The 24,963-nt window shown below is 36.1% G+C and overlaps 1 protein-coding gene across 15 annotated transcripts in view; it reads left to right on the forward strand.

The window, feature by feature from the left end:
* SGIP1 (SH3GL interacting endocytic adaptor 1) overlaps nt 1-24,963 on the forward strand; it is a 223,931-nt gene that overhangs the window by 160,577 nt on the left and 38,391 nt on the right. For 12 of the 15 annotated variants that reach the window (XM_030812974.1, XM_030812970.1, XM_030812977.1 and 9 more), the window contains one exon: nt 2,168-2,227. The exons of the other annotated variants lie outside the window; for them this stretch is intronic. In XM_030812974.1, the coding sequence (XP_030668834.1) occupies nt 2,168-2,227 (60 nt within the window). The remainder of the gene's footprint in view (nt 1-2,167; nt 2,228-24,963) is intronic. 15 annotated transcript variants of the gene reach the window in all.

Raw genomic sequence — 24,963 nt, forward strand, 5'->3', positions numbered from 1 at the left:
AAAATAATAAATAAATAAATAAATGAAAAACAGTAAGTTTTTTTGCACTAGTAAAAGCTCACAGGACCTCTACTATATGATTTGGGGGAAAAGCCTATCAATATTATGAGGATAGGCAAATTGTTTAAAGTTATTCTAAGAAACAAGCACCTTGACATTTCAAGATACAGAGATAACAATAGAGATAATGAGGAATATTATCATTAAATTGTAAATATGGAGTCAAGCTAATAGAATATTTTCTGAGGAACATTATTATTTTTGGAATATTTTTTCTACCCTCATCCATCTCCTTCTCTGCATTTTTCTTTCTTACTGGTTTTTGTACAGATTTTATTCAATTTTCTGTTAAAGTTGTAATAGTATGCATAAGACCTGTAGCACTGAGTACTTTTTTAAAATCACAAAGAGTCAAAAATCCCAATTACTTGCATTTTTAGTTGCTGAGAAGAGAGACCTTATAAAGAGCTGAATTGGTTAAAGTCCAGAGCACCAATTCATGATGTTGTGACCAATTTACAAAGACATTCAGACACAGCTGGATACCATAGACAAAGATGAAATTATGATAATGCTGTTCAAAATTAACAGTCCATAACTATCAAAGGCAGCTGCAAGGCAAATTGCATTTGGATATTGATGAGGCTGAAATCGGATAGTTCATACAGGGACCTTGGATTTATACTGTTGCTTTTTTATGGCCATGTTAAAAGCATCTACTTTCCCCATGGAAGGAAGGTGCATGCTGAGTGATCCTGTTGAGCTGTCAGTTCTCTGTCGGGAGATTCTTGTTGATGGACATGTGTCTGGCCACTTGAGAACTGTGTTGGAGTGAAATACACTTGCATAAGTCAATTATTAATGACAGTTCCTTTAGCAACTCCCAGAAAAGGTGGGGCGTGACTTCTTCCCTGGAGCTGACTTCAGACAAATTCACAGATGCTAAACCCTGGCTTTTTTTTTAACATTTTCATTTCCTCTCATAGAATCATCACAAAATAAGAAAACACTTTTTGATATCACAATCATAATTCCAGTGTTTTCAGTTTTATTTCCTTTTTCCATTAAAACCACTCCTGTGTTTCAGTCAGTAAAGTGGGCTTCTTGATTTCATTTGGGATTTGTATTTGTGTTTTTGTTTTCCATTCGTTTATGTTTCTTTGGTTCGTAGTGTCAGAAGATGATGTTTTTTATGACAAACTGCCCTCGTTTGAAAGGCGCTGTGAAATGCCTGCAGGTATGGTGCTAGCCAAGTGATCTCTAGAGACCTAGATTCCAAAAATCCAAGCCATTATCCATCTGAATGCTATAAACTTCATGGACATGCCCTCACCTCATGAGTGTCCAGTGCCTCTCAGATGCACCCTGTATATTTACTGTTCATCGTGGAACTCATGCCAATGAAAATTTTTAAGTGACTATATTCAAAAACAGCAGGTTGCATGACAGTTTCTCAGTGAAGAGGTTCAAAAAAGGTGAGATGCTATTGCTTTGTGAATTTACAAAGGAAAGAATAATTTAACTGCTCAGAATTACATGTCCGGTCACTGCTTTTTAATTTAAAAAATAATAGAGCATCATTAGTAATCTTGTTTTCTCTCTGGTACATAGGGAAAGGGTGTTTTGTGTCTGGATGCCTAAGGTGATTCCAGGGGAGGGGATGGAAGATATGTGACATCTTCCCTGAAATTTATATTGATATGCAATGCTTTGTCATTTAAAATCTAAGCTAATGTTTTCTACAATCCATAACTCTGAGTTTATCTTTTTGGAAACACAGAAGGGGATGACATTGAAGATGAAATGGATACAGCAATTGCTGAATGACAGTTTGCCCAAATTAGTGCAGTTAAAATATGCTGACGCCCCTGCATGGCCAGGAAGACTTCTGCTCCATGCACACAAGCACCAAGTATCAAGCAACCACCAACACGTGCCCGTTCCTTTAGGCCTCCATAGCTTTGCTTTTGCTTTCTGTTTCCCGAACTAAAAAAAAAAAAAAAAAGTGTAGATTGCCAGCCTTCCCTTTTTCCTGCACGCTAATGGCATGTAGTGCCTCCACCCTTCCCTATAGTGAGATTAATGACCTGCTCTGTAACTCATATTGTGTCCTTCTCTCTCCCTTTCCTTAACCCTTCCCATCCCGCTTCAACTCCTGGCCATACAGAGAATGAACAGCCTTCCCTCGTTTGGTTTGACAGAGGAAAGTTTTATTTGACTTTTGAAGGTAAGTAGTGCATAGCATACCAGATTCTAATTTACACTCCTCCTCATCCTTATTTCCCCATTTGCATTTCCAAATCCCAGTTCTCTTCAAAAGTTCTGGTCTCACTTTCTATATGAAAATGCTATGGCTACTTAGAAAATATTAAACACTAAAGGAAATAATACATGAATTTGGTTTGTATATGATCTTCAATTTTTTCACATTAAAAAAAGTTCAAGCTAATTTGCAGTTAATATTGGTTATTTAATTAACTATGGTCAATTGAAAATAAAACAAAACAAAACACACCTTTTTTGGCCAAGGAACTTAACTCTGTCAACCAGGGCTCTTTCCTAACTCTTTTGCAAATGCAGTGCAACAAATACAAGGACATCTTTGGTTGGTATTGGTATTTAAGTTGTTTTGGATAATTAATATTTTAGATGCAACATCCATTATTGTAAAATCTAAATATATAAATACATTCTTATGACAAGGAATGCTATATAAGAGATCAGAAAAATTGGGAAAAGAAAAAAAGGAGTTTATTAGTAAGTTTGATCTGCATCTCCTGAAATTGCAATTGAGATGACTGCAGTAAAATGGACAACTATTGCTGGACTTGACATTTTAGAAGATTAAGGAAAATATACATAAATATAATGTCAAATATGTAACCTCACTGTTTGATCATTTGTTATATTCTGCATTAAGGGTAAGCATTCTTCTGTTTTATATTTAAGTTTTAATCATCTTAACAGGCCAGTCATTTGATTAAATGGTCCATTTAAACTAATGGTGGGGGAAGAAGTTAAGTAATTTAACTTAATTTATGGACCATCTTACACATAAAAATTTATCTCATAAAATCCTACTTTCCAAGATTTTAAATAGCTACATTTATCCCAGGATCAAAAGTTGGCCAAAACACATTCCACTCTAGATTTGAATCTAAATATTGAATTTGTTTTTGTGTTTCATGGCAACAAAATAGAATTTTCGTAACTTGAGTGTGTTTTTTACTGCAACTTTAAAAATCAGAATGGCTGGTATACATAAACAGTTTGTATAGTTGTGGCTTTTTTCTCTCAATAATAAATTTTGCTTGCAAGATAGTCATAGAGATGGAAGTTATTAGCTAGAACTTATCCTGAAATAGCTTGGGTAGTATTAGGAAAGATGGTCTGATTTCAAATTTCTCAAACATCCTGATTTCTTGAACTAGCCTGGTCAGAAGACAGGTAAATAAGCAGTCTTCAGGAGAGGATGTATCTTCTGCACATGAAGTCAAAGCCTTCATTGCCTTGGGTCATTAATTTTGTGATAACCAAGATGCAAAGTCCACAACTTGTGACCTCCTAAACTTTCTCTTTGAATTAGATGAAATTAATGAGTGCCCAGGTATTTTTTTTACTAATCAGCATGTTGCCAAAGAAGAAACTACAGTTGCATAGGTTGGTAATCCTGAAGTAAAGCAATACCTGCATACTTAAAGGCAGTTTGGTTCCATCTGGTCACACCAGATGATGTAGTTTACCTTCTTTTAACTAGGAAATTAAGCAAGGGACTTTGCCAACCCTCATATAATTGTCTGGGGCTCAACAACAAAAAAACAACTGACAGTTTTTTGTTGTTTGTTTTGGCTAGTGTATATGTCAGCTTATTTGTTTATGCTTTATTGTAGACCTGTTTTGAGAGACAAAGAGAGATCTTTTTTGAAGAAACCAATCTAAAGACATCTTTGGTTGTCAGTTTGTTTGTTTTAAAAATACATATTTTCAATCAAATATAAATATTTAATAAATGTGTGGAATAACATAACACATTTTATGAAAATATATTTGTCAGTAGATGTCTGGGTATTTAAAGTTGGTGACATTGCCATTCTAATTAGTGAGACCCAAATTCCTTAAGCATCTCAATTTGGGCCAAGAGAAGTCACGCAAGAAGAGTTTTAATAGAAATTAATTGGAATCCCTAGTACTGTATTATCTTGATCTTGGACTTTGTTCAAGTTTAAGTATAAAGGAGGCTTCTTGAAATGATACGTGAATAGCCATATCACCAATGCCGGTGTCACTATTTCTCTCGCTAAAAAATGTTTATGCAGATACAAGTATATTCAAATGCACTTCAAGGGAAGCCTTAGAAGAAACTAAAAATGATGCCTTGCTATCTGAGGAAAAACGGCTATATTTTTTTAAATGGAGATTTGTTTTCATCATGTATGTACGTTAGACTTGGGTATTTTTAGCTAGTAAAACCTAGAAGAATTTTTTTAATGTTTCTGCTGTGATGATAAAATGACATAGAAATGGTGACATTTTAATTTACTGAGAATAGTGCCCCCACCTAAGTTTTTATACTGCAAAAACATTTTCCTTCAACATGCTTTATTGAGTAGGATTTCTAACATATTCTTGTAGGACACTCTGGTTTTACCCGCATTTGTTATTATTAATATTAATTATCATTATCTTTAATTCTTCATTCAGGGAATGTAGAAGAAAGATTCCCACGTCAAAATAGTCATCAGTTCCAAATAGCTTTTCAATTTTTATTTTTCGACTTCTAAATAGTATTTTTATAGTGTTCAAAACACTATTCTGTCTTATTCATCATTTTGTTCTTACAAAGCTTTAGATACCATTGTCAGTCAATGTTTGAGCTACTGATCAACCAATCAACTAAGAGGCATGTGACTTTATCTGAGGATAATATGAGATGCTTCACACTTCCAAATTTAAGTTAATAATAGAGATAGAACAGTGTTAGTGATTCTAATTCACAAGTCCCAGTGCTTTTCTGAATGTTTTTACTTTTAGAAACAGCTTCACTGAAATATTAATTTATAATAAAAATTCAATTTATTCTAAGTTGGGAAAAAAAAATAGTGAAGATTGCAAATGGTGATGACTTTTTTTTTTTTTTTTTTTTTTTGAGACGGAATATCAGTCTGTCGCCCAGGCTGGAGTGCAGTGGCTCAGTCTCGGCTCACTGCAAGCTCTGCCTCCCGAGTTCACGCCATTTTCCTGCCTCAGCCTCCCGAGTAGCTGGGACCACAGGCGCCCGCCACCACGCCTGGCTAATTTTTTGTATTTTTAGTAGGGACGGGTTTCACCGTGTTAGCCAGGATGGTCTCGATCTCCTGACCTCGTGATCCACCTGCCTCGGCCTCCCAAAATGCTGGGATTACAGGCGTGAGCCACTGCGCCCAGCCCAAATGGTGATGACTTTTTAAATTCATCAAAGACTGTATCCTATTGAAGCTATCAAGTATTCTGAGGTGGGAGGGCAAGATATTTTCATGACAAATATTAAATAGAAGATATGACTGCTAGATATTTGAACAATTCCCTAGAGTGTTTGAACATCAAGATGTTTCCAGAAATGTACTGCACTTCTCCTTAGTTAGCTTTTTTAACTACAAAATCATCTTGTATGTGGTGGCGAAAAACAAACAAAAAGTCTGCTACCTTAAGTACTTAAGTGGCCTTGTGTGGGAATATAAGCTCTGTCATCTGCTCATATAGCCTTTTACATCTCACACTCTCTCATCTCTAGACTGCTTTGTGCTCCTGTTTACTGGTCTTCCTCCCTTCATTCCCACCAGGAATGCCACATCCCTAGCAGTACCCTTTTCTACATTTCAGTCTCTCAGATGAACTTGCCCACCTGTTTCCTGACGAAATCCTTACTCTTAGGAGCCATCACTTCCATAGCACTCTCTATGGAGACCTCTCTTCAGTCTTCTGTGGATTGTTCATCCATCATGTTTGGATTCTCTTAGCTCCCTATTGCTACTTCCAAAGCCTTCCTGATTGCGAGAGCAGCCATCTGATAATTCCACCCTCTTCCACTCCTTATTGCTGTTAACAGTTGACTGCAGAGCAGTCCTCTGCATTTATCTTAGAGGTGCTGGCAGCTTGCGTGTCATCCTCTGTGCCACCTCACTTCCCAGCATCATCCTGTGACATAGAGTGTATGTGTGCGACCTGTCTCACACGCTGGCTCCAGGGCCTCTTGATTTTTGCCCCAAGAAGCTTTCTCTCCACTTTATTCAGGACTCCACACCTCTGGCCACACCCTGGAAGTCATTCCCCTGGCAAGTCTCATTTCAGCTGTTTCATCATTAAGAATTTGTCACCCTTTTTGTACACCTGGGACTTTATGAAGCAATATTCTTTCATTCAACAAATATTAAGTGACTGCCTACAGTGTACTAGCACTGTCCTGGGCACTCCCCACTAGTGAACAAAACAGAAAAAAACCCTGTCCCCACAGAGGTTATGTTCTACTGTGGAAGGTTAAAAATAAAAAGATAAATAAGTAAAATATATATAGTATGAATATGGTAATGAGTTCTATAGGAAAAATAAAATAGGAAAGGAGAATGGAGCATAGTGAGGGTTGCAGTTTTAAATTGGAGGATTTGAGGTTGAAAAATGAAAAATAAAATAAAAATAATAATGAATATGAGTAACTAACATATGAGTATTTACCATGTGTAAAGCAGTCTCCATCTATTGTCTTATTTCACCTGCACAACTCACTGATGCAGAAACTGAGATTCAGGCAATGTAAGTAACTTTCACAGGGTCACACAGTCAAAAGAGACAGAGTGGTGGAATGCAGTGGCTCACGCCTGTAATTCCAGCACTTTGGGAGGCCGAGGTGAGTGGATCACCTGCAGTCAGGAGTTTGAGACCAGCACAGCCAACGTGGCGAAACCCCGCCTCTACTAAAAATACAAAAATTAGCTGGGCATGGTGGCACGTGCCTGTAATCCCAGCTATTTGGGAGGCTGAGGCAGGAGAATTGTTTGAACCTGGGAGGTGGAGGTTGCAGTGAGCCAAGATCACGCCACTGCACTCCAGCCTGGGTGACAGAGTTAGACTCCATCTCAAAAAAAAAAAAAAAAACAGAGTAATGATTCAAACTCTGGCCGCCTAGCCGGAGGCCACTCTGCTCCACCACCTCACCTTACTGTACATACCTAATCTCATTCAGTCCTTGCAACAAAGGTTTTGCCCTAATCTTCTAGCCTTCCAGCTCTCTAATTTCCTGATACTACACCATATTTTTCCCTTTTATTTTTAGTTGACAGCTAATAATTGTCCCATTTATAGGATACCAAATAATATCTCAATACATGTGTGTTGTATCATAATCAAATCAGAGTAATTAGCATATCCATCATCTCAAATATTTATCGTTTTTTTGGGTTGTGAACATTCAAAGTCCTCTTTTTGGAAATATACAATAAATTATTGTTTTCCCTATTTACCATACAGTGCTTGGAATACTAACATTTAGTCCTCCTATCTAGTTGTAATTTTGTACCTATTAACCAGCCTTTGACCCCACTGAGACCTCTGTCCTCACGTTCTTCCTGTTCTCAGTCCACTAACCCAGGTGGAGATATTCAAGTTCTTTCCATTATCCAGATGAGACCCCAGAGAGGAAAAATACGTTTCTGAAAGGACCTTAATCATTTACATAATAGGAGCTACATTTTTTCTCTTTGGAGTTATATTATCTCTGTGAAAAAAATAAATGCTTGGGCATTTTAAATGTCTGACCTTCTTAAACAGGTTATTAAATACCCCTACTTAGTCATCGGCAAGTCACAATTATAGTCATAGAGCATTCAACTTTCCTTACCCTGACATAGCAATAAAGTAAGAAATGAACAGGTCAAATTTCTCACATGCAGCCACAAGGATACTAATTAATTCATTTGAGAGTCACTAAAGAAAGGAAAATTGGAAGATATGACTAATTTTCTGGGAAGCAATGGCTATGCTAAATTCACATTATTCTCAAGTGGGAGGTGTTCGCTAACAGCACTTACTCCACTGAAGGCCCCTTTCAATCAATAACAGGAAAATTATTAAGTACCCACTCTGCAAATCACAGCATTAAGTATGACCAGGTTGGGGAAACAATACAGAAACATTAAAAGCAGTTTTACAAGACTGTCTTCATTAGAAATATTAAAACCACGCTCCTTAGCTATTCTGAGTTTTTATATGTGGACGGTATTGTCTATCTAAAATGAAAACTTCATTCTATTAAAATAACTGAAGGTCACAGAGAGTTTTTTTTAATAGCCTCAACCTGTTAAGAAGATTAAAGTGGAGCTGAACCTGCAAAATGTTCTGTCAGGCAGTTCTGCCGAGGATTTCAGTAGAACACTTTACCTCTTCATAATAAATTAGTTGCCTGGTTCTGAAAATGTTGACATTCACCAGCATGCTGATCATACTTGGTTTCCTGCTCTTTGAGGCAGTTGTCCTGTCTCATTCATGATTAGTGTACGACTGTCATGCTGGTGATAGAACAGAAAGCCAGCAAAGTGTCCCCTGTTTCTGGCCTGAGGTCTAGGCCAAAATGGAAGGAATAGGCTTCTAGGGAGGACATAAACGTACAGAATTCATGTTAGAATTCTACTGATGGGAAAGCTGAAGAGCAGGTGTTACCTTCTATTCCAAGCATGTCACCATGCAAGGAGTACCTACTTGGTGAAAATATCATTTTGCTTGGGTTCAGCATATCTGGGGTGCTGCTGTTTTACCAGTAATGCTGATGCAGTGTATCACTGATGAGCCCTTCACATGGGCTACATTCTGAGCTAGTTACTCTACATCCATAAGCTCATATCATTCACACAACAGTCCTAGGAAGTGGGTACTATTGTTAATCACATTTTATAGATGAGTAAACAGAGGCTGGGGGCACTTAGGTAACTTTTCTGAGATTACACAGCTAGTTGGTGGTTAAATCAGAGGAGAGTTACTGATAACACAGCTAGTCAATGGTTAAATACATTAAAAGGGAGTTACTATTATGTCACAAAACTGATGTTCCAAACCACTATGCTACTCAAGTCTTGGTTGTGCCACTCAATAACCACGTGATCTTGAGCATTTAATGTCTCTGAGTCTCTGTTCTACCATTTTTAAAATGGAAAGCATAATACCCACCTGGCAGGATAATCAGGAAATTCAGATAAGACACATGGTTTTTGTTTAATAAAGTACTATACATATGAAAGGTTTTAAATTATCCATGCTTTGAAGTTGCATTCAAATTAAATAAGAATTAAAGGAAGAAACCAAGAAGGTATTGCATCCGAGATGCATTTGTTCCTCATTTCTGCTATCTTCCTGGTCTCTAAATTGGCCTCTTGGGTGTCTGATGGTGACTATACTTAGAAGCTTCTTGTGTCTCTATCAGACTCATTGATAACGTAGTTTCTTCCTTTTATGGCCATAATGGTCCAAAACACACAGTTGTTTCTGAATATGTCTCTCATGCAAAGGAAAATCAACACAATCTAATAGGTTTAAAATAGATAAACATTGGGCAGCATTTGCTTTGCTCAAGATTGAAGCCTTTCACTCCCCAGAGAGGAACGGAACCCTGAGTGTCAGCTGCACTTCCCTGGGTGCAAAAGTAGATTCTAGAACAGGACTTCTCATCTGACTGGAGTAATCAAATGGGGAACCAACAAGAACAGCAGAAAGTCTTGAGCCCCACAAAAAGAAGGGTTGCTATGTGTGGACAATTTTAAAACCTGAAGCATAAGTTAAATAGTCCCCTAGAGCAGGAAAATGAGTAACAGAATAGAAAAGTTAAAGAATATTCACTCATTTATTTTTGCATTCAGTGATTCACAACCAGTCCATGAGCTCTTCTTAGCTATAAGCCCTTGTGCTGGAATTATGGAGGTGAAATAATAAAACTTCTGCCTTCCAGTAATTCACAAGAAATGGAAGCATAGAAGAAATAGAAGAGTTTGGCACTTCCTATACAAAGCATCCTGTAGCAAAGGCAATGGTAGAATTGCAAAAATGTTCTAGTAGGGTGATGGAAGAAACGGGAGCAACATTTATACCTACATAGACTCTACTTTGAAGCAATATAACATGTTGCTATGTTAGAGTCTAATAGAAAATCTTAGGTGATATGTAAATGTTAACCTAAGGTATGTTTGGTATTATCCTAGTATTAGAAAGATTCTTTAATTAATGCATATCCATTTGCTCTCAGTACACATATACATACCTATGCGCACACACACACACACACACGCACACACACATAGAGATAATAGAGAAAAAGATGTGGAATATACATATATGGGATATATATATCATATATATGATATGATATGTATCACACATATATTCTATATCATATTTAGGATATATTGACATATTGATATAACATACATATTACATATTGTATGTCAGCTGTATCACATTTTATATATGATATATATCATATATATTGTATATGATCATAACCTACAGTATGATATATATCATAGGTTTTCATATATGATATATAATGTTTTTGTATATGATGTATATGAAATATGGAATATGTATGATATATGGCATATCATAGATATTTCATATCACATATATAAAGAGAAAAAGAACTCTGTGTGTGTGTACATGTGTGTGTGTGTGTGTGTGTGTGTGCATTTATGCATGAGCTCTGGAATAAGCCTTCTAGATCTTAGTTATAACCTCAGCACAATGTGTGACTTTAGGCAGGTTACCTAACCTCTCTAAGACTTAGTTTCCTCCTCTGAAAATTGGAATAATAATGGCACCTCTTTCATAGGGTTGTGGTCAAGATTAAAGTCAAACACTGAGGACAGTGCACGCAAAGCACTCAAATATAAGCAACTGTTGTCCAACTTCATGCATCCTCTGCTTGTAACATGGCTGTGTTTTACTTAGTTCTTGCCTGTTTTGGAGAAGTTTCAGTTGTAGCATTCTTGTCTTCTTCCACATACAAATCTGACAATTTGATTCCGCTGTGAGTTGCTACATGGTCTCCCTTCCTTGTCAGCAGGGATGCTAAGCAGTGTTTTCTCTGCTGGCATGGAGCAAGACAATGTTTGGAAGCATCATGCCACTGCATTGCTGTACACCCTTAGCCTCCACTAGAGCCCATTCTTAAAGCTGACTTGTTGAGACTGATGGTCTGCCTGCCAGTGTACTCCTGGGGGTTCTGTGTTAACACTGATGGGAGATGTGGCAGAAAATCTTTTATCCTCTCTTTCATTAAAGGATTTGTAAATCATAGCATTTCTGCCGATTTGACAAATAATTTCAAACTTCCTGAGAAAAGGATGGAGAAGCTGAGAATTCCAGGGAGGAACTGCTTCATCTTTGGATGGTTCTGAGCCTTCAACATGCGATCGCTGGCTGATGACCTCTATAGCGTTTGTTTCTGTTATGTCTTTTGAGAAGAGCTGTCCACAGACTTTGGCTGCCTACCCTATTTCAAAGTACTCTTCTTATCAACCTCTGACATAAATGAACGAAGTATACTAGTGATTCAAAGAGATTTTATTACGGCTCAGGAGAATCTCCCACTTATAAGCCTTTTTATGTGTCTGCTGTGGATATATTTATCAGCACCACATATACTCCAAACAAATTTTAGACAATTACTTGTGAAAGGCTTTTGCAAACTATAAAGTCCTGTTCAAAAGTAATCATTTCCTAAGATTATAATCAGTATTAATGAATATTTAATATGTGCTAGGCATGTGCTAAGAATTTTATATTAATTGCTTCATTTATTAAATCAAAGATTGGCTGAGAGACATGAACATAAGGCATTAACATAAGTCTCTGTCCTTAAGATTTTAACCTTTTTATGTCTTCAACTATTTTGCACTGTGTGTGTAATCATTTCTGCTACAGGGTGGACTGTCAGCAGACAAAAAAATTTCATGGACTTTGTCTTCTCTTCTGCTGACCCTGCTGTACCAAGTCACCAGGACACATGTAAATATGGCCTTGGGGCTTCTTTTCTTGCTGACGCACATTCACCACAGGCAGCTTGTGCTGTTTACAACTGTGTTTCTTGATCTTCTATTCAGAGTAATAACAGCATGACTTCCCCTAAGATCAGATTCAGATAATTGAAATATGCCCTGAGAAAACAAAAGAGGTTTCTCTGGAGAAGTGTCCCAAGGGTAATATTAATTGTTCAAGGATGTTTCAGAAAAGTTGCAGTCATCACTGTGGCAAATGAATCTAGGGAGAGGAAGTATGAGTTATTTAATGTCGGTTACTCCTTTCCTTGGGTTTTTGCCTCTTTTGGACTTTCCACACAGCCCATTTGCTATGAAACTAGCAGCTCAAATAACAGGCTTTCAGGCAGTCAAACAATGGCAGACTGCATTCTTCCTGCTTCTCCAATCATATTTATCAGTCCCATTGGGGGAATAACTTTCAGTAGTGCTCAAAATTACCAGCATCCAATTTGTAACTGCAAGGAACCATTCAAGAAATAAAAGAAAGTTCTCACTCATAAGTGGGAGTTGAACAATGAGAACACATGGACACAGGGAGGGGAACACCACACACTGGGGCCTGTCGGGAGTTGGGAGGCAAGGAGAGGGAGAGCACTGGGACAAATACCTAATGCATGTGGGGCTTAAAAACTGGATGACGGGTTGATGGGTACAGCAAACCACCATGGCACATGTATACCTATGTAACAAACCTACACATTCTGCACATGTATCCCGGAACTTAAAGTAAAATTTAAAAATAAATAAATAAAAAACAAAATGTTTCTGAATTCCATTTATATTAAAACAAAAACAAAACAAAACAAAAAAACTTCTTCGTTACTTTGGTTCACAATTTATTTCTTCTTTTTAATGAATTATTGTTTTTGGTATAATCTGAAACTTTTTTGTTATAATTTGCTTCTTGCTATCAAACCATTTATTTTAATTTGGTCACATCTTTATTACCTTTACCTCACATTTTAATCAAATATTTTTAATTTTGTATATATTTTATATTATATGTAAAATATAAACTATATATTATATAATATGTAAAATATTATAAATAAATATCTATACTATAAAATATATTTATATATTTATAATATAAAACAGTTATATATAAAATATATATTTATATATCATAATTTATATAGCGATATATTTATATATAATATAAAATATTATAAATATTTTAGTAAATATAATATTTATAATAGAAGATATTTTAATCTAAATATTATCTTTTCTCTTTAATAAATGTAAAGATGATAAAAGAAAAAAGAAATAAAGGAAAATGTAGAAATCTCAATATTTAAAATTCCAAAGTAATTATCGATATGTACTTATATTTTTTCCTCAATATCAAAGTAACACATACACATTATAGAAAACTTGGAAAAACAGAAAGGCATTTTTAAAAAGATCTATAATCAAATAACTGCAGCTGACTACTATTATCATTTTGATGTTTTTCAGTTCTAAGATTTTGCATGTGAATGTGAGTCTGCGTTTGTGCATATATAGTTTATATTATCACACAGTGCAGTGTATAATTATGCATCCTTTCACTTTAACATATGCTAATATTCCCCTTGACACTTCAAAGTATTTAGAAATAGCTCACAGTTGGCTTTATTGTGATCATGACATTAATTTAAGCATATTATTACTTTTAAAAATTCAAATATGGGAAGTATAAATAAAAGAGTAAATATCACCCCAAAATCACACTATTCAGAGAGTAGAAATAACATTTTTGATGTTTTGATGAAAATTCTTGATGAAACCCTCTCTGCATGTATCTACACACACATGCACTGACACACATACACACACAAATACGTGTGCTGCATTTACTTGATCCCAAGAAGCCATACATTGGGATATGCTCCATTGTTTTCACAACTTTTTGGGCACAAAATAAACTTTGTCAAGTGTAGAAAAGCATTTTTTTTTCTAACCAATAATAATAGACAAAGTACTAGCCACTATCTTCAGTATAACCATCAGAAACTGAGCCTAAATCTATTTCATATTCAGAATCTGCAGACACATCTGAATCACTTCTGGCCATCAGCAGTTACAATTAATATCATAGTGGTGTGATGATTTTTCTATACCACATGTTTATAACCTTGACCTCTTTATACTTTTTGCATTGATAGTTTAATTTTGTGACACATCAAAAATTCCAGAATTTTGTCTGCATTAGCTTTCCAGAATTTACTTATAAATTGTTGCAAAGTAAATAATTTCCTTGAAAGTCAACAAGAAATTTTTGACAGATACAATTTTAGCACCTGAGTGTTCCTTTAGGATGCATGTCAGTCGTAAACTACTTGTTTCATCTTTCAAAATTCTGTAGCTTAGATTCCAAAGAATGTGGCAGTTTCTCCCACCAGCAGTTGCATAGTCTGGTAGATGACTGTTAATTTTCCAAGAGAGTTGATGAGTTGTCCAGGGGCATTCACATCTTTGGCCCTTTTAAGCCTGTAGGTCAGTGCTTCTCAAACTTTTTTTTCATTATCCCTTTTTCCTTGCCCAGAGAACTTCTATTAGACCTTGTTTTTCCCTAATTGCTCCCCAAGTTGAATTCTAATATCACAGATGTACTGTACAACTTGTCATGTGCTATATGTATATTTGTGTGCTTTATATATTTAACAAGTGAGATCTTTTTCACCTTCCCCAAAGAGCCAATTTTTACCCCCTTTGGGGTGATACTTCCGCTTTGAGAATGCATGCCACGCCTGCAGCTAGATCTCGGATCACAACTTCCTTGGATGTAGGGACGAACATCTTTAACACAGGGTAGGGTTTAAGAATGCAATGGAAGTTAGACCTGGTTTTCAGTCCCAGCTCCCCTACTTACCATAGAGCAAATTACCTTGAACAAGTTATTTAATTTCACTAAGGTTTAATCTAAAAGAGTGTACATCGAAGAGATGTTTTGAGATTAGAAGACTCGAGGCATGTAATGTGCTCAGCACAGTGGCCATTGTATAGAAGTGCTTTACATAAATTAGCTTTTGATGTATTTCTTCATATTCTTCATAGTACCATGCTATAGCTGGCTGTTTCCAATGCTTGATCAAACTCTCACCACTGTCTATGTGAAAGTGTTTAAAATTTGGCAGTATGAGTCTTCATACAAAGACAAAGAAAATCCTAAGTTTTTAGACTAACTGAGGAAATCAATTTGAGCAAGTGTACCTTCACTTTTCTTTCATTTTTATTATGGCTTTGTCTTCTGTCTTATGTTCATATTTAACAATAGTGTTTTTGTTGAATACACTTATTCTGACTTGGATAATAAAAAGAAAGTATAACTTTCTCATTTTCTGAGCCAAACATTTTAGGAAGTTAATTCAATTGGGCATTAATTTTGGATGACAGGTTAGGTGCTCTAGGCAAAGAACCAGGGTGAAGAAAAATTATCTACAAAACATGGAGAAAAATGTCAATTGATTGTATGTTTCTGGACTGAGCAGAATTTGAAAAGCAAAAAAATATATATGTACATGAAATATATATATAACCAGGGCAAGTGAGCAGACTTATGAAGAGGAAGACTGGAAATAACTCTAATCCTATTTACATACTCAGAAATCCAGTACTCTTAATTCTACTCTATGAGAACTGACTTTCTTATTTATTTATTTATTTATTTATTTTGGGCATCCATGCATGTTTATTAATCATTCGAATTTTTTTTCTGTTTGTTTTTACTGTTATACTTTAAGTTCTGGGATACATGTGCAGAACGTGCATGTTTGTTACATAGGTATACATGTGCCATGGTGGTTTGCTGCACCCATCATCTACATTAGGTATTTCTCCTAATGTTATCCTTCCCCCAGCACCCCCACCCCCGACAAGCCCCAGTGTGTGATGTTCCCCTGCCTGTGTCCATGTGTTCTCGTTGGAGAACTGACTTTCTTAAGTACACTTTCCTCATTTTCATGAAGGAGAACATGTAGCACTCTGAAAAGCATGTAGCAAGCATAACTCATCCAGTGCTACCATGGGTGAGGACGAGGCTTATGGAGCACTTATATGGAAAAGTGTGGAGTCAAGTGAATCTAGATTTGAATTCTGACTCCATCATTTACTGGCTGCAAAAACATGGGTAAATGGTTCTCTCCTCTCAGACTCAGTTTCTTGATCTATAGTATGTAGTAATGCCTATCTCGACACATGGTTGTAGTCGAAATGATGCACTGTGTGTAAAGCATAAAAGACAGTATCTAGCTCATAGCAAGTACTCAATAATATTGTTCCTCCTCTTTCGAGGTTTGCCCTTTTTCCTCTGTATTCTCACTCAGCAGGTCAACTGGTGCTACTTACGTCGGGACAGGAGAAGCCAAGGCAGCACTTACAGAAGCTTCTTGACTTTTTTAAGCTTCAGTTTGTCAGCTGTAAAATGGGGATAACAATACATCTTTCTTAAAAGTGTGAGGATTTAATAAGGGAATGCGTGTGGAACATTTAGCAAAGTCCCCAGAATTCAGAAAGTATATGTTCTTTTAGTTCTCGTCGTAGCATTATTATTAATTAGATTAGGTGATAGTATAGGACTATGAAAACACTCAAGAAAATATTATATAAAGATAGATTTTTATATGCAGCATGCACACACACAATTTACACACATACAAGATATATTTTATATAATATTTTATATAATCTAAGCCAACTTCAATCATAATATTCCAAGATTTAGAGAAAAGGGAAAAAATTAAAAGTTAATATGTAGTAACTTTATTTTGACTTCTTTTCTCCCAAACCTATCCTAAACATTTTTGAAAAGTTTTTGCCGTGATAAAAAAGTAACTTTATTAATCATCACTTCAGCTAAGATTCACAATGTCACAGGAGCATACTTGCCTTTTCAAGTTAAGCTCTCATGATACAGTTCTTTCTACTGAACTATATAGAAAGAATTTCTACTTTTCTTTTTATGCTTCCCTCATTTACTAAATGCATCTGGTGCTGAGAAGAGCCTGAAACAGTATGTTACATGTCATGACTGTAAGGCAAATTCTTCTTCACTGCTAGTGATAATGGCTGCCAAGTTATCGAGTTTTTACTGTGTGTCAGGCACGGTAATTTACATAAACTAATGAAACTCTTTGTCCCAGTGTTCACTATTGGTCTCCTTGCAGTTACTGGATTCTGAAGACAAGCAAAGACCACAGCAACATGAAAGTATTTACTTACAACCTTAGTCCTCATTCTGATACACTTTTTCCCAAATTAACACTAGTGTCCATCCCCACCCATTACATGAATGCAGAACCCAATAAGTTTTCCCATAAACATCTGATCATATAAACAATGGATATACCATGCAAATACAGTGCATATTTATTGCAAGTGAAATTGCCAGTCTTAGGAAGGATATAGGATTCCATGAAGTCAGTGAAACTGATGATGTAAAGCTTTTCATCACACCCAAAGTCATTGTCAGTTTAGAATTTAACAGAAATTAAAACTATTAATTACTAAAGAAGAGGGAAAAACATAAGCTTACATCAGAGCCACTTCAAAAGAAAGACAAGAAACTGAGAGACCCTTAGAATAATGTATAAAACTCTCAATTAATTCTGCAATAATGGCTCCATTTATGATCCTGAATCAAAGCCAAACCTAAATCTTGGGTGGTGTGTAAAGCTATAATATCATTGTGTCAGAAAAATGTACCCTTCCCAAAAATATCAACACAAATTATTTTTATTCATTCTAAGAACTCAGTTATTAATGTAGCTTAAATTTTGTTAATAAAAGATCGTTTGACAACTTTAGTTTATGACAGCTTAGAATCTCAATCAAACCTTTCTATCATTATGTACTATGAAATTTTAGTATCCATTTTAAGTACCTTAATTGTTAAATGATTCCTCTGTTATTGACTATCCTCAAATAACAAGAACACAGAACATCCTATATCATCATATTTCATCCTCCCAATGTCTGTAAAAGGTACTAATCTTCATTTTACAATATGATGAAGCTGAAACTCAGAGAGGTCAAGTAATTTTTCAGGGTCACAGAGTAAGGGTAAAACCCAGATTCAAAATTAATTCAATCTCTTTCCAACATTCTTTCCCTTTGTCACTGCATTATATATAACATATTCTATAAATTATTTTAGAATTGGGTCTCATTTATCTTTTTCCTAATTCTAACTAATATAATCAGCTTTTAAAGAAAAAGCTAGTCTAATGTTCACTCTTTGCTGCTTCATACATCTTCTGGAGCATCGTCTGTCTTCCGTGCGCTCTGAGGCTTTCTGATGTCTACGTCTGTTGGTTATATCCCTGGGTTATATCCCTCTGTTGGTTATATGCCCTGCATTGTCATCCCTGGGCATAAGGGTCATTTGCCCCTTGCCTGCAGCAGATCTGGTAGGGTGGGCAGTTGTTTGGCCTGATAGCCTGCAAAATGGGGACAGTCTTTAAACAAATCAGACCACTCTCTCCTGCTGTCCGTGCTTCAGATTGTGTTTTTGGGGTGACTGTTTCCAACCTCAGATGAACAGAAGGTAAAATATGCAGCTCTCATGGCATCTGGCATTAGTGGTGCAGATCCTTCCTGCATTTGGATAAGATTGGGAGCACTGGTATTTTTGTCCTAATTTAACAGAGTGAAGCTAGAATCATTGACCAGCTCAGGTCAAATATTGAAGAAGCACAGTCAAGACTGAAGCCCACACCCTCTGACACCATCCTAGACTCCTTATTGCAGGCATTTGTTATCTGAATTTGAGCAGGTTACTTAAGCACTCTAGCTTTCCCCACATGTAAGAAAGAGATGTTTAAAATAGCACCTACATGGTGAGATGGTGGTGCAAATTAAGGGAGATAACACATGTGAATCATTGCACAGAATTTGAACACATTACATAATAGATATTACCATTTATTGTTAATTTTGTGACAAATGCCACAACACCCCTGAGGGAGCCACTAGTTTGACATAAATTCATACTAAATGTAAAACAACTGAAAATACATTGTCTTCATGAGCTGGCTTTGATGAGAGAAAGGCTAAACTTCAACATTGCGAAGTGGAAGAGATATATGGAAAATGGAGAAAGTGCACAGGAAGGGGAGACCGGCCTGCCCCAGGGCAGGCTTGCTCACTGCACATGATGGGCAGAAGTGCATAGGAGGCACCTTGATTAAACTCAGGAGGTAAACACTCCTTTATTTATAAAGGAAACCTTCTTATACTTGTATTCAATTGCTGTACCTGTGCATTTTGCCTTTTTTTCTCTTTCCTCTTTTTTTTTCTAATTTTTTCTTTCTCTTCTAAAAACTCTCTCTCTTCTTTAAACACTTACATATACAGTCTGTACTCCTTCCCCACGTTCATTTTTCATTTGTCTCCCCATGAAATGCTTTCATAAATTAAGGACCTCATCTTTTAAAGATGTCAGATGTCATACTGCTGTTAAGAATTTAAATTATTTTTAGCCTCAGGCTGTCTACATGTGTACAACTGTGTGACCTTGCTTGGTAATGAGAGTCACAGAAAACTGCCTTTCAGAAACAGTCACACACTGGTGACTCTCTGTGCCCTCTTCCATTCCTCAGAAGCCCCTCAAAGTGTGCATGTCAATTGCTTCCCAGTACTCTGGAGATGCTTTTTTGTCAGAGGTCCACAGGCTCATGGCAGCAACTCATCCTTCTAGGGGTACCACATACACATTACCAGGTTCCTAAGATAAGTACCAGGTTCCTAAGATAAGTCCTTTGAATAGTGGTTGGTATGCAGTAAGAGATAGAAATTTTCATTGCTGCTACAATTACCATTAAGAGAGCCAGAAAACCTAGGATTGAATTTCAGCTTCGCCACTTACCAGCAGGGTTACTTTGGGCTAGAGATAATTATGCCCAACCTGTGTACACTCCAGTGTACAAAGAACATAAAGCCACATTAGTGTTTGATTTTTGATGTTATTGAAGGACAGACATAAAAGCCATGTCAATAAATACTGCCTCCAGTTGAATTCTTTGTAAATTATTATTAACAACAATAATATAACAATTACAATATTAAACTGTTCTCTAACTTCATTTGTAGTTAATATTATAATCTCCTTTTATACAATAAACTCCATAGAGGGAAGGATATGCCTCATACATTTCTGTGTATGCCTCGGCACCTAACACAATGTCTAATTATTATAGGAACTCACATTTTAATAAATTAATTATGATTATTCAAATAATAATTTGAATAAAATAAACATGCATTCAACCAACTTTATCTCCTATTGACACAAGTATTATTATCAAGCCACTGAAATCAATATAATAGCCACCTATCTGATACGTGAAAAATTAGGCACACATGTGCAGATTATATGATAGAATTTTAGTGATGGAAGGAAGCTGAAAGAATTCTAGGCTAACTCCATGCTCAGTGAAGAATCCTATTTGTTTTGTATCTCCTTTTGTTTCTGCGTAAAAATCTACTCAACTTCAAAGAACCAACTCTAATTCAACAACCTCAGTAAAGCTCACCCTGACAAAAATGACAGCAACAAAAAAAATAATATTAGTCATATGTTTTCAAGTATATACCATGTTAAGTACTTCACAGATGTTATCCTGTTCGATGTTCACCATGAGCCTTTAACATTGATACTATCTTTATACCATTTTAAGATGAGGAAACTGATTACAGAGAGATTTAAATACATTGTCCCTCGACATACAGATGGTAAGCCAAAGAGCCAGGATTCACACGCAAGTCCATATGACTCTACAGTCCAGGTTTCCTTTATTAAATCAACTAATAGCATCTGCTATACCACTCATTTGGTAATTAATCTTTCAGTGAAATAATCCCATCATGATGTCACTTGAACTATTGTCTTACCTAACCTCTTGTTGGCATACATTATTGTTATGTAGTTTTCCATATGTTTATGTCTTTTTTCCTGAAAGACTACATATTTGTGTTCTCACCATCTTGTACATGGTAGTGTCTCAGTAAATATGACAGAGCCACCCAAATCTCCAGTGAAGTTATGCTGTTTTCAGGGCAGTTTATTTTTCTGTTAGAAAGTTGTTTTCACTGTAAAAATTCTAAACGCCCATAGACAACTTAAAATCATAGAATCTTAAAACACAGACACTATGCAGTCTATTGCCTTCATTTCGTGATCGAGAGAACCTTAGTACCTAAGTTTAAGAGATTTCCCCAAGGCCACAGAGCTATTAACTTGCAGATCTATAGCCTTGAACTCTGGTCTCCAGAGTCGCTGTCTGTTAATATTATTTCAGTTATTAGAAAACAGTTTCCAGGCCCCTCTTAGTCCTCTTAGGCCATAAGGCTTGAATTTCTCATTATCTGGGACACTTTTCTGGTTTTAGCCCTGTTTTCCAATAATGCTACTAAAGAAAAACTCTCTGAGGTGCCATGGGCGGATGAAAGCATTCACTTATTACTCATATCATTTTTAGTGAGTATAATCTTTATGCAAAATACCTGGTATTTTTGTCAATTAAACATTGATCTGCCTTTTGATTTGGTCATTCTACTTTGTAGGAATAAATTACATCTTAAGGAAATTAAAAAAGGAACACAAGACCTGTCTAAACAAAGATGGATTTAGATTGCTATCTAGAAGTGTTTCAACCTTTGGATAATATTTGTAGAATAACAAATAGTTGTGGAAAATAATATGTAGACCAAATAGCAATAAGGAATATTGTAAGTGGGAAAAAGTAAAACACAAAATGGCGTATCAATTGCAATGTATAGGGATGTGAAGAAATTACGGTTGTAAATTTTGGACCCTTAAAGATAAGAAGGTTCTTTAAATGTTTGTTGTTTTGTGTGTTTCTGCTTCCCCGGCATCATTGATCAGTTCTACAATAAGGACTATAGTGCCCAGAAGTTAACATAGCTAGAGGATGTGTTGTTGTTGGGGGCCGTGGAGGGAGGTGGGTAAGGAGAAATGGGTCTTGATCGTGCCACAGATGGCCTTGTGTATCATTACACTGAAGAGTGTGGTCTTTGACTTGTGGGTGTGTGTTCTGATTGCCATCTGCGAGCTTTAAAACAAAGCACACAAGCAAACAAAAAGCACAACAACCATCATTTCTAGTCATGTGTCTCTTACTCATCCTTTGACATAGCCCAAGCTAGGCAAGATGTTTAGAACTCAACAATAGAAAATTGATGATCAACTAAAACTTCCAGTTGCTTTTTTTTCACATATTCTTCTACCAAGCAAGTTCTCACCAAACCACAATTGTTTCATTGATTTTAAACCTTGATATATAAGAATTTTACATTTGTTTCTGCTGAGATTTTTCTTATAAGTTCCAGTCCAGTACCTCAAAAATATAAGAAAATTTTTAGCACTTTTAATGAATCTGCCATGATGATCATCATAAAAGTAGCTAATCATTACTGAGTGCTTACTATGGTTCAAGCGTGGTGCTAAACGCTTTGCCTCATTTTATCCTCAGAACAGGCCTACAAAGTGGGTATCATGACATCATCCCTGCCAAAGATCATTTAGATAACAAGTGTCAGAGACAAGACTCAATCCCAGGTATGTCTGATGCTAAATCCCATGCTCTTAGACACTACAGTGTGCCATTTCTGAGCACTTTATTCAGTTTCATCCAAGCCACGAAAGAGCCCAGACTAGGGACCAATCTCTGAGATAATCCACTAGAGAGTTCCTTCGCAATGGATGTATAGCTACTGATTCATGCTCATTGGATATTGTGATTTATCTAATTGTCAATTCACTTGGCAAGACTATGATCCACACAACTTTTACTATTTTATTCATGACTATCATAGAAGACTATTAAATGCTTTGCAGAGTTGAAAAATATTATGATGATGACATTCCCTTTATATACTAATATCTGCTTTTCTCGTCATTTTTATCTTTTTTCCTAAGAAATCTCCTCACCTACATTATTGTCTCCTTCACTAAATGATGCACCACACTTTGAGCCTTGGTTCTATCAAACTGCAAAATGAAGACAATACTTACTTCATACATTTATATAGCTAGCATGCTCTAAACTCAAGTCCATTTTTTCAAATACTTCAGAGGCCTCCCATCTTCCATTCAGGGTGTTCTAACCCCAGTTCCAGGACCCCAAGAACCTCAGGAAATTTATAATTCTACTTTAAATAATAAAAATGATGTATATATGTGTGCTTTGCTCTGAAAAGTATTCTTAGATTTGTATTAGATTATCAAAAATGAATTATGATTTTAATGACTATAAAGACAAATTTTCCTAAATATTTATATAAAACTCTTCATGACCTAATTGCTAACTCCCCAAGCCTCATTTGCCTTCCACATTTCACCCTTCGATACCCACCACACTCACATACACACACAAATGCCACACTTCCTGTGGTTTCTTAAAATGTGTCTGCTCAGTTCCACACATACATACAAGGTGGATCTCCTTCCTTCTACCGTTTGTAAGATCATCTTCATCCTCAGACCTCAGCTCCAATATCAGCTTAATGAAACCTTCCCTGACCTATACAAGCATCATTAAGTGCTTTCATAGAGCTTTGCTCCTTCTTTTAAAGAATTTATGAAATCACTGTATTTGATTGTAGATTTATCTATCCTCCTCACCAAACACCAAGGTTCAATCACATAGTGGCAATGACCCTGATGGAGTGGTAACAGTCCAGCCCTCTTACCACTGTGGCTTCAACAGTTAGAGAAGCCATTCTTCTCCAGAAACTGGTAGTTGCTCAATAAACATTTGAATTAATGAGTGATGAAATAAACTGAACAACACCATTACAAAATAATGGCCTGTGTTTATTGTGCCTTTATTGTTTATAAATGTGCATAAATCTTACTTTTCTGATACCCAACCGTGGATAATTCAACATGTATTTAGTGAAAGGCCAATATCATCCAGGCTGGGTTTTAGGGACTGTCAAGGTCTCATTAAAGAAGCTAATGCCATTGTTCCTTCCTCTTAAAATTTAGGGCTCCATGGGCAGCGAAGACTTAGCCATGCACACTCCAACTTCAGACTCACCCAGTGGCACTGTAATTGTCCACTTGGTACTATAATTGCCTACTAAGAAGGCAAAATAATAATGTCCTCAGAGTCTAAACTCATACATACCCCAGTGCCAATCTTAAGCTTTATGCATACCAGCTTGCAGGACTGAACGAGTTGTATAAACTCTTTGAGCCTTGGTTCCATCACACTGTAAAATGAAGACAATACTTACTTCATACATTTACATAGGTAATACATATAAAACACTTAGTAAGTGTGCAACAAATAATGTTAATGGAGTTAATTAAGATTAGTGAATGTTGATGATGTTGATGATGGGAATGCTGCTGCTGATGGTAACTCATTGAGGGCAAAGACTACGTGTTTTTGAATCCCCAGCACCTACCATAATACCTTATACATAGTAGATATTAGATATTAGATAGCTGTTTGTTAAATTAATTGTCAATTGCCAAGTCCAAGATACTGGAAGCCAAGAGGAGATAGAAAAGAGACTAGTATGAACTAGAGTGATCAAGGAAAGCTTTATTGAGGAGGGAGGTGTACAAATGGTAGATTATTTTCAGACCTGGAGAAGAGGACAAAAGTTATTGAAGGTGAAAGAAAACAAGCCTAACACTAAAGTATGTAGTCTATGCCGGGAGTGGGATAGAGTAAACGCATTTTGTTTGGCAGGAAGGGGAAGCAGTGAGTATGTGACATAATTAAATACTTTATGTAATAATTACCAAAACTTTACTGTTCAATACCATGCCTAGAGATCAATAACAAAAAAAATCTTAAACGTTGATACTTTTCAGAAGCTACAGGTTACAGCAAAATGATACAGGAAACTGTTTCATTTAGAACACTGCATGGTATAGTGGGAAAAACATGAG

Source organism: Nomascus leucogenys, chromosome 5, assembly GCF_006542625.1.
Source record: "Nomascus leucogenys isolate Asia chromosome 5, Asia_NLE_v1, whole genome shotgun sequence".
Taxonomy (NCBI): Eukaryota; Metazoa; Chordata; class Mammalia; order Primates; family Hylobatidae; genus Nomascus; species Nomascus leucogenys.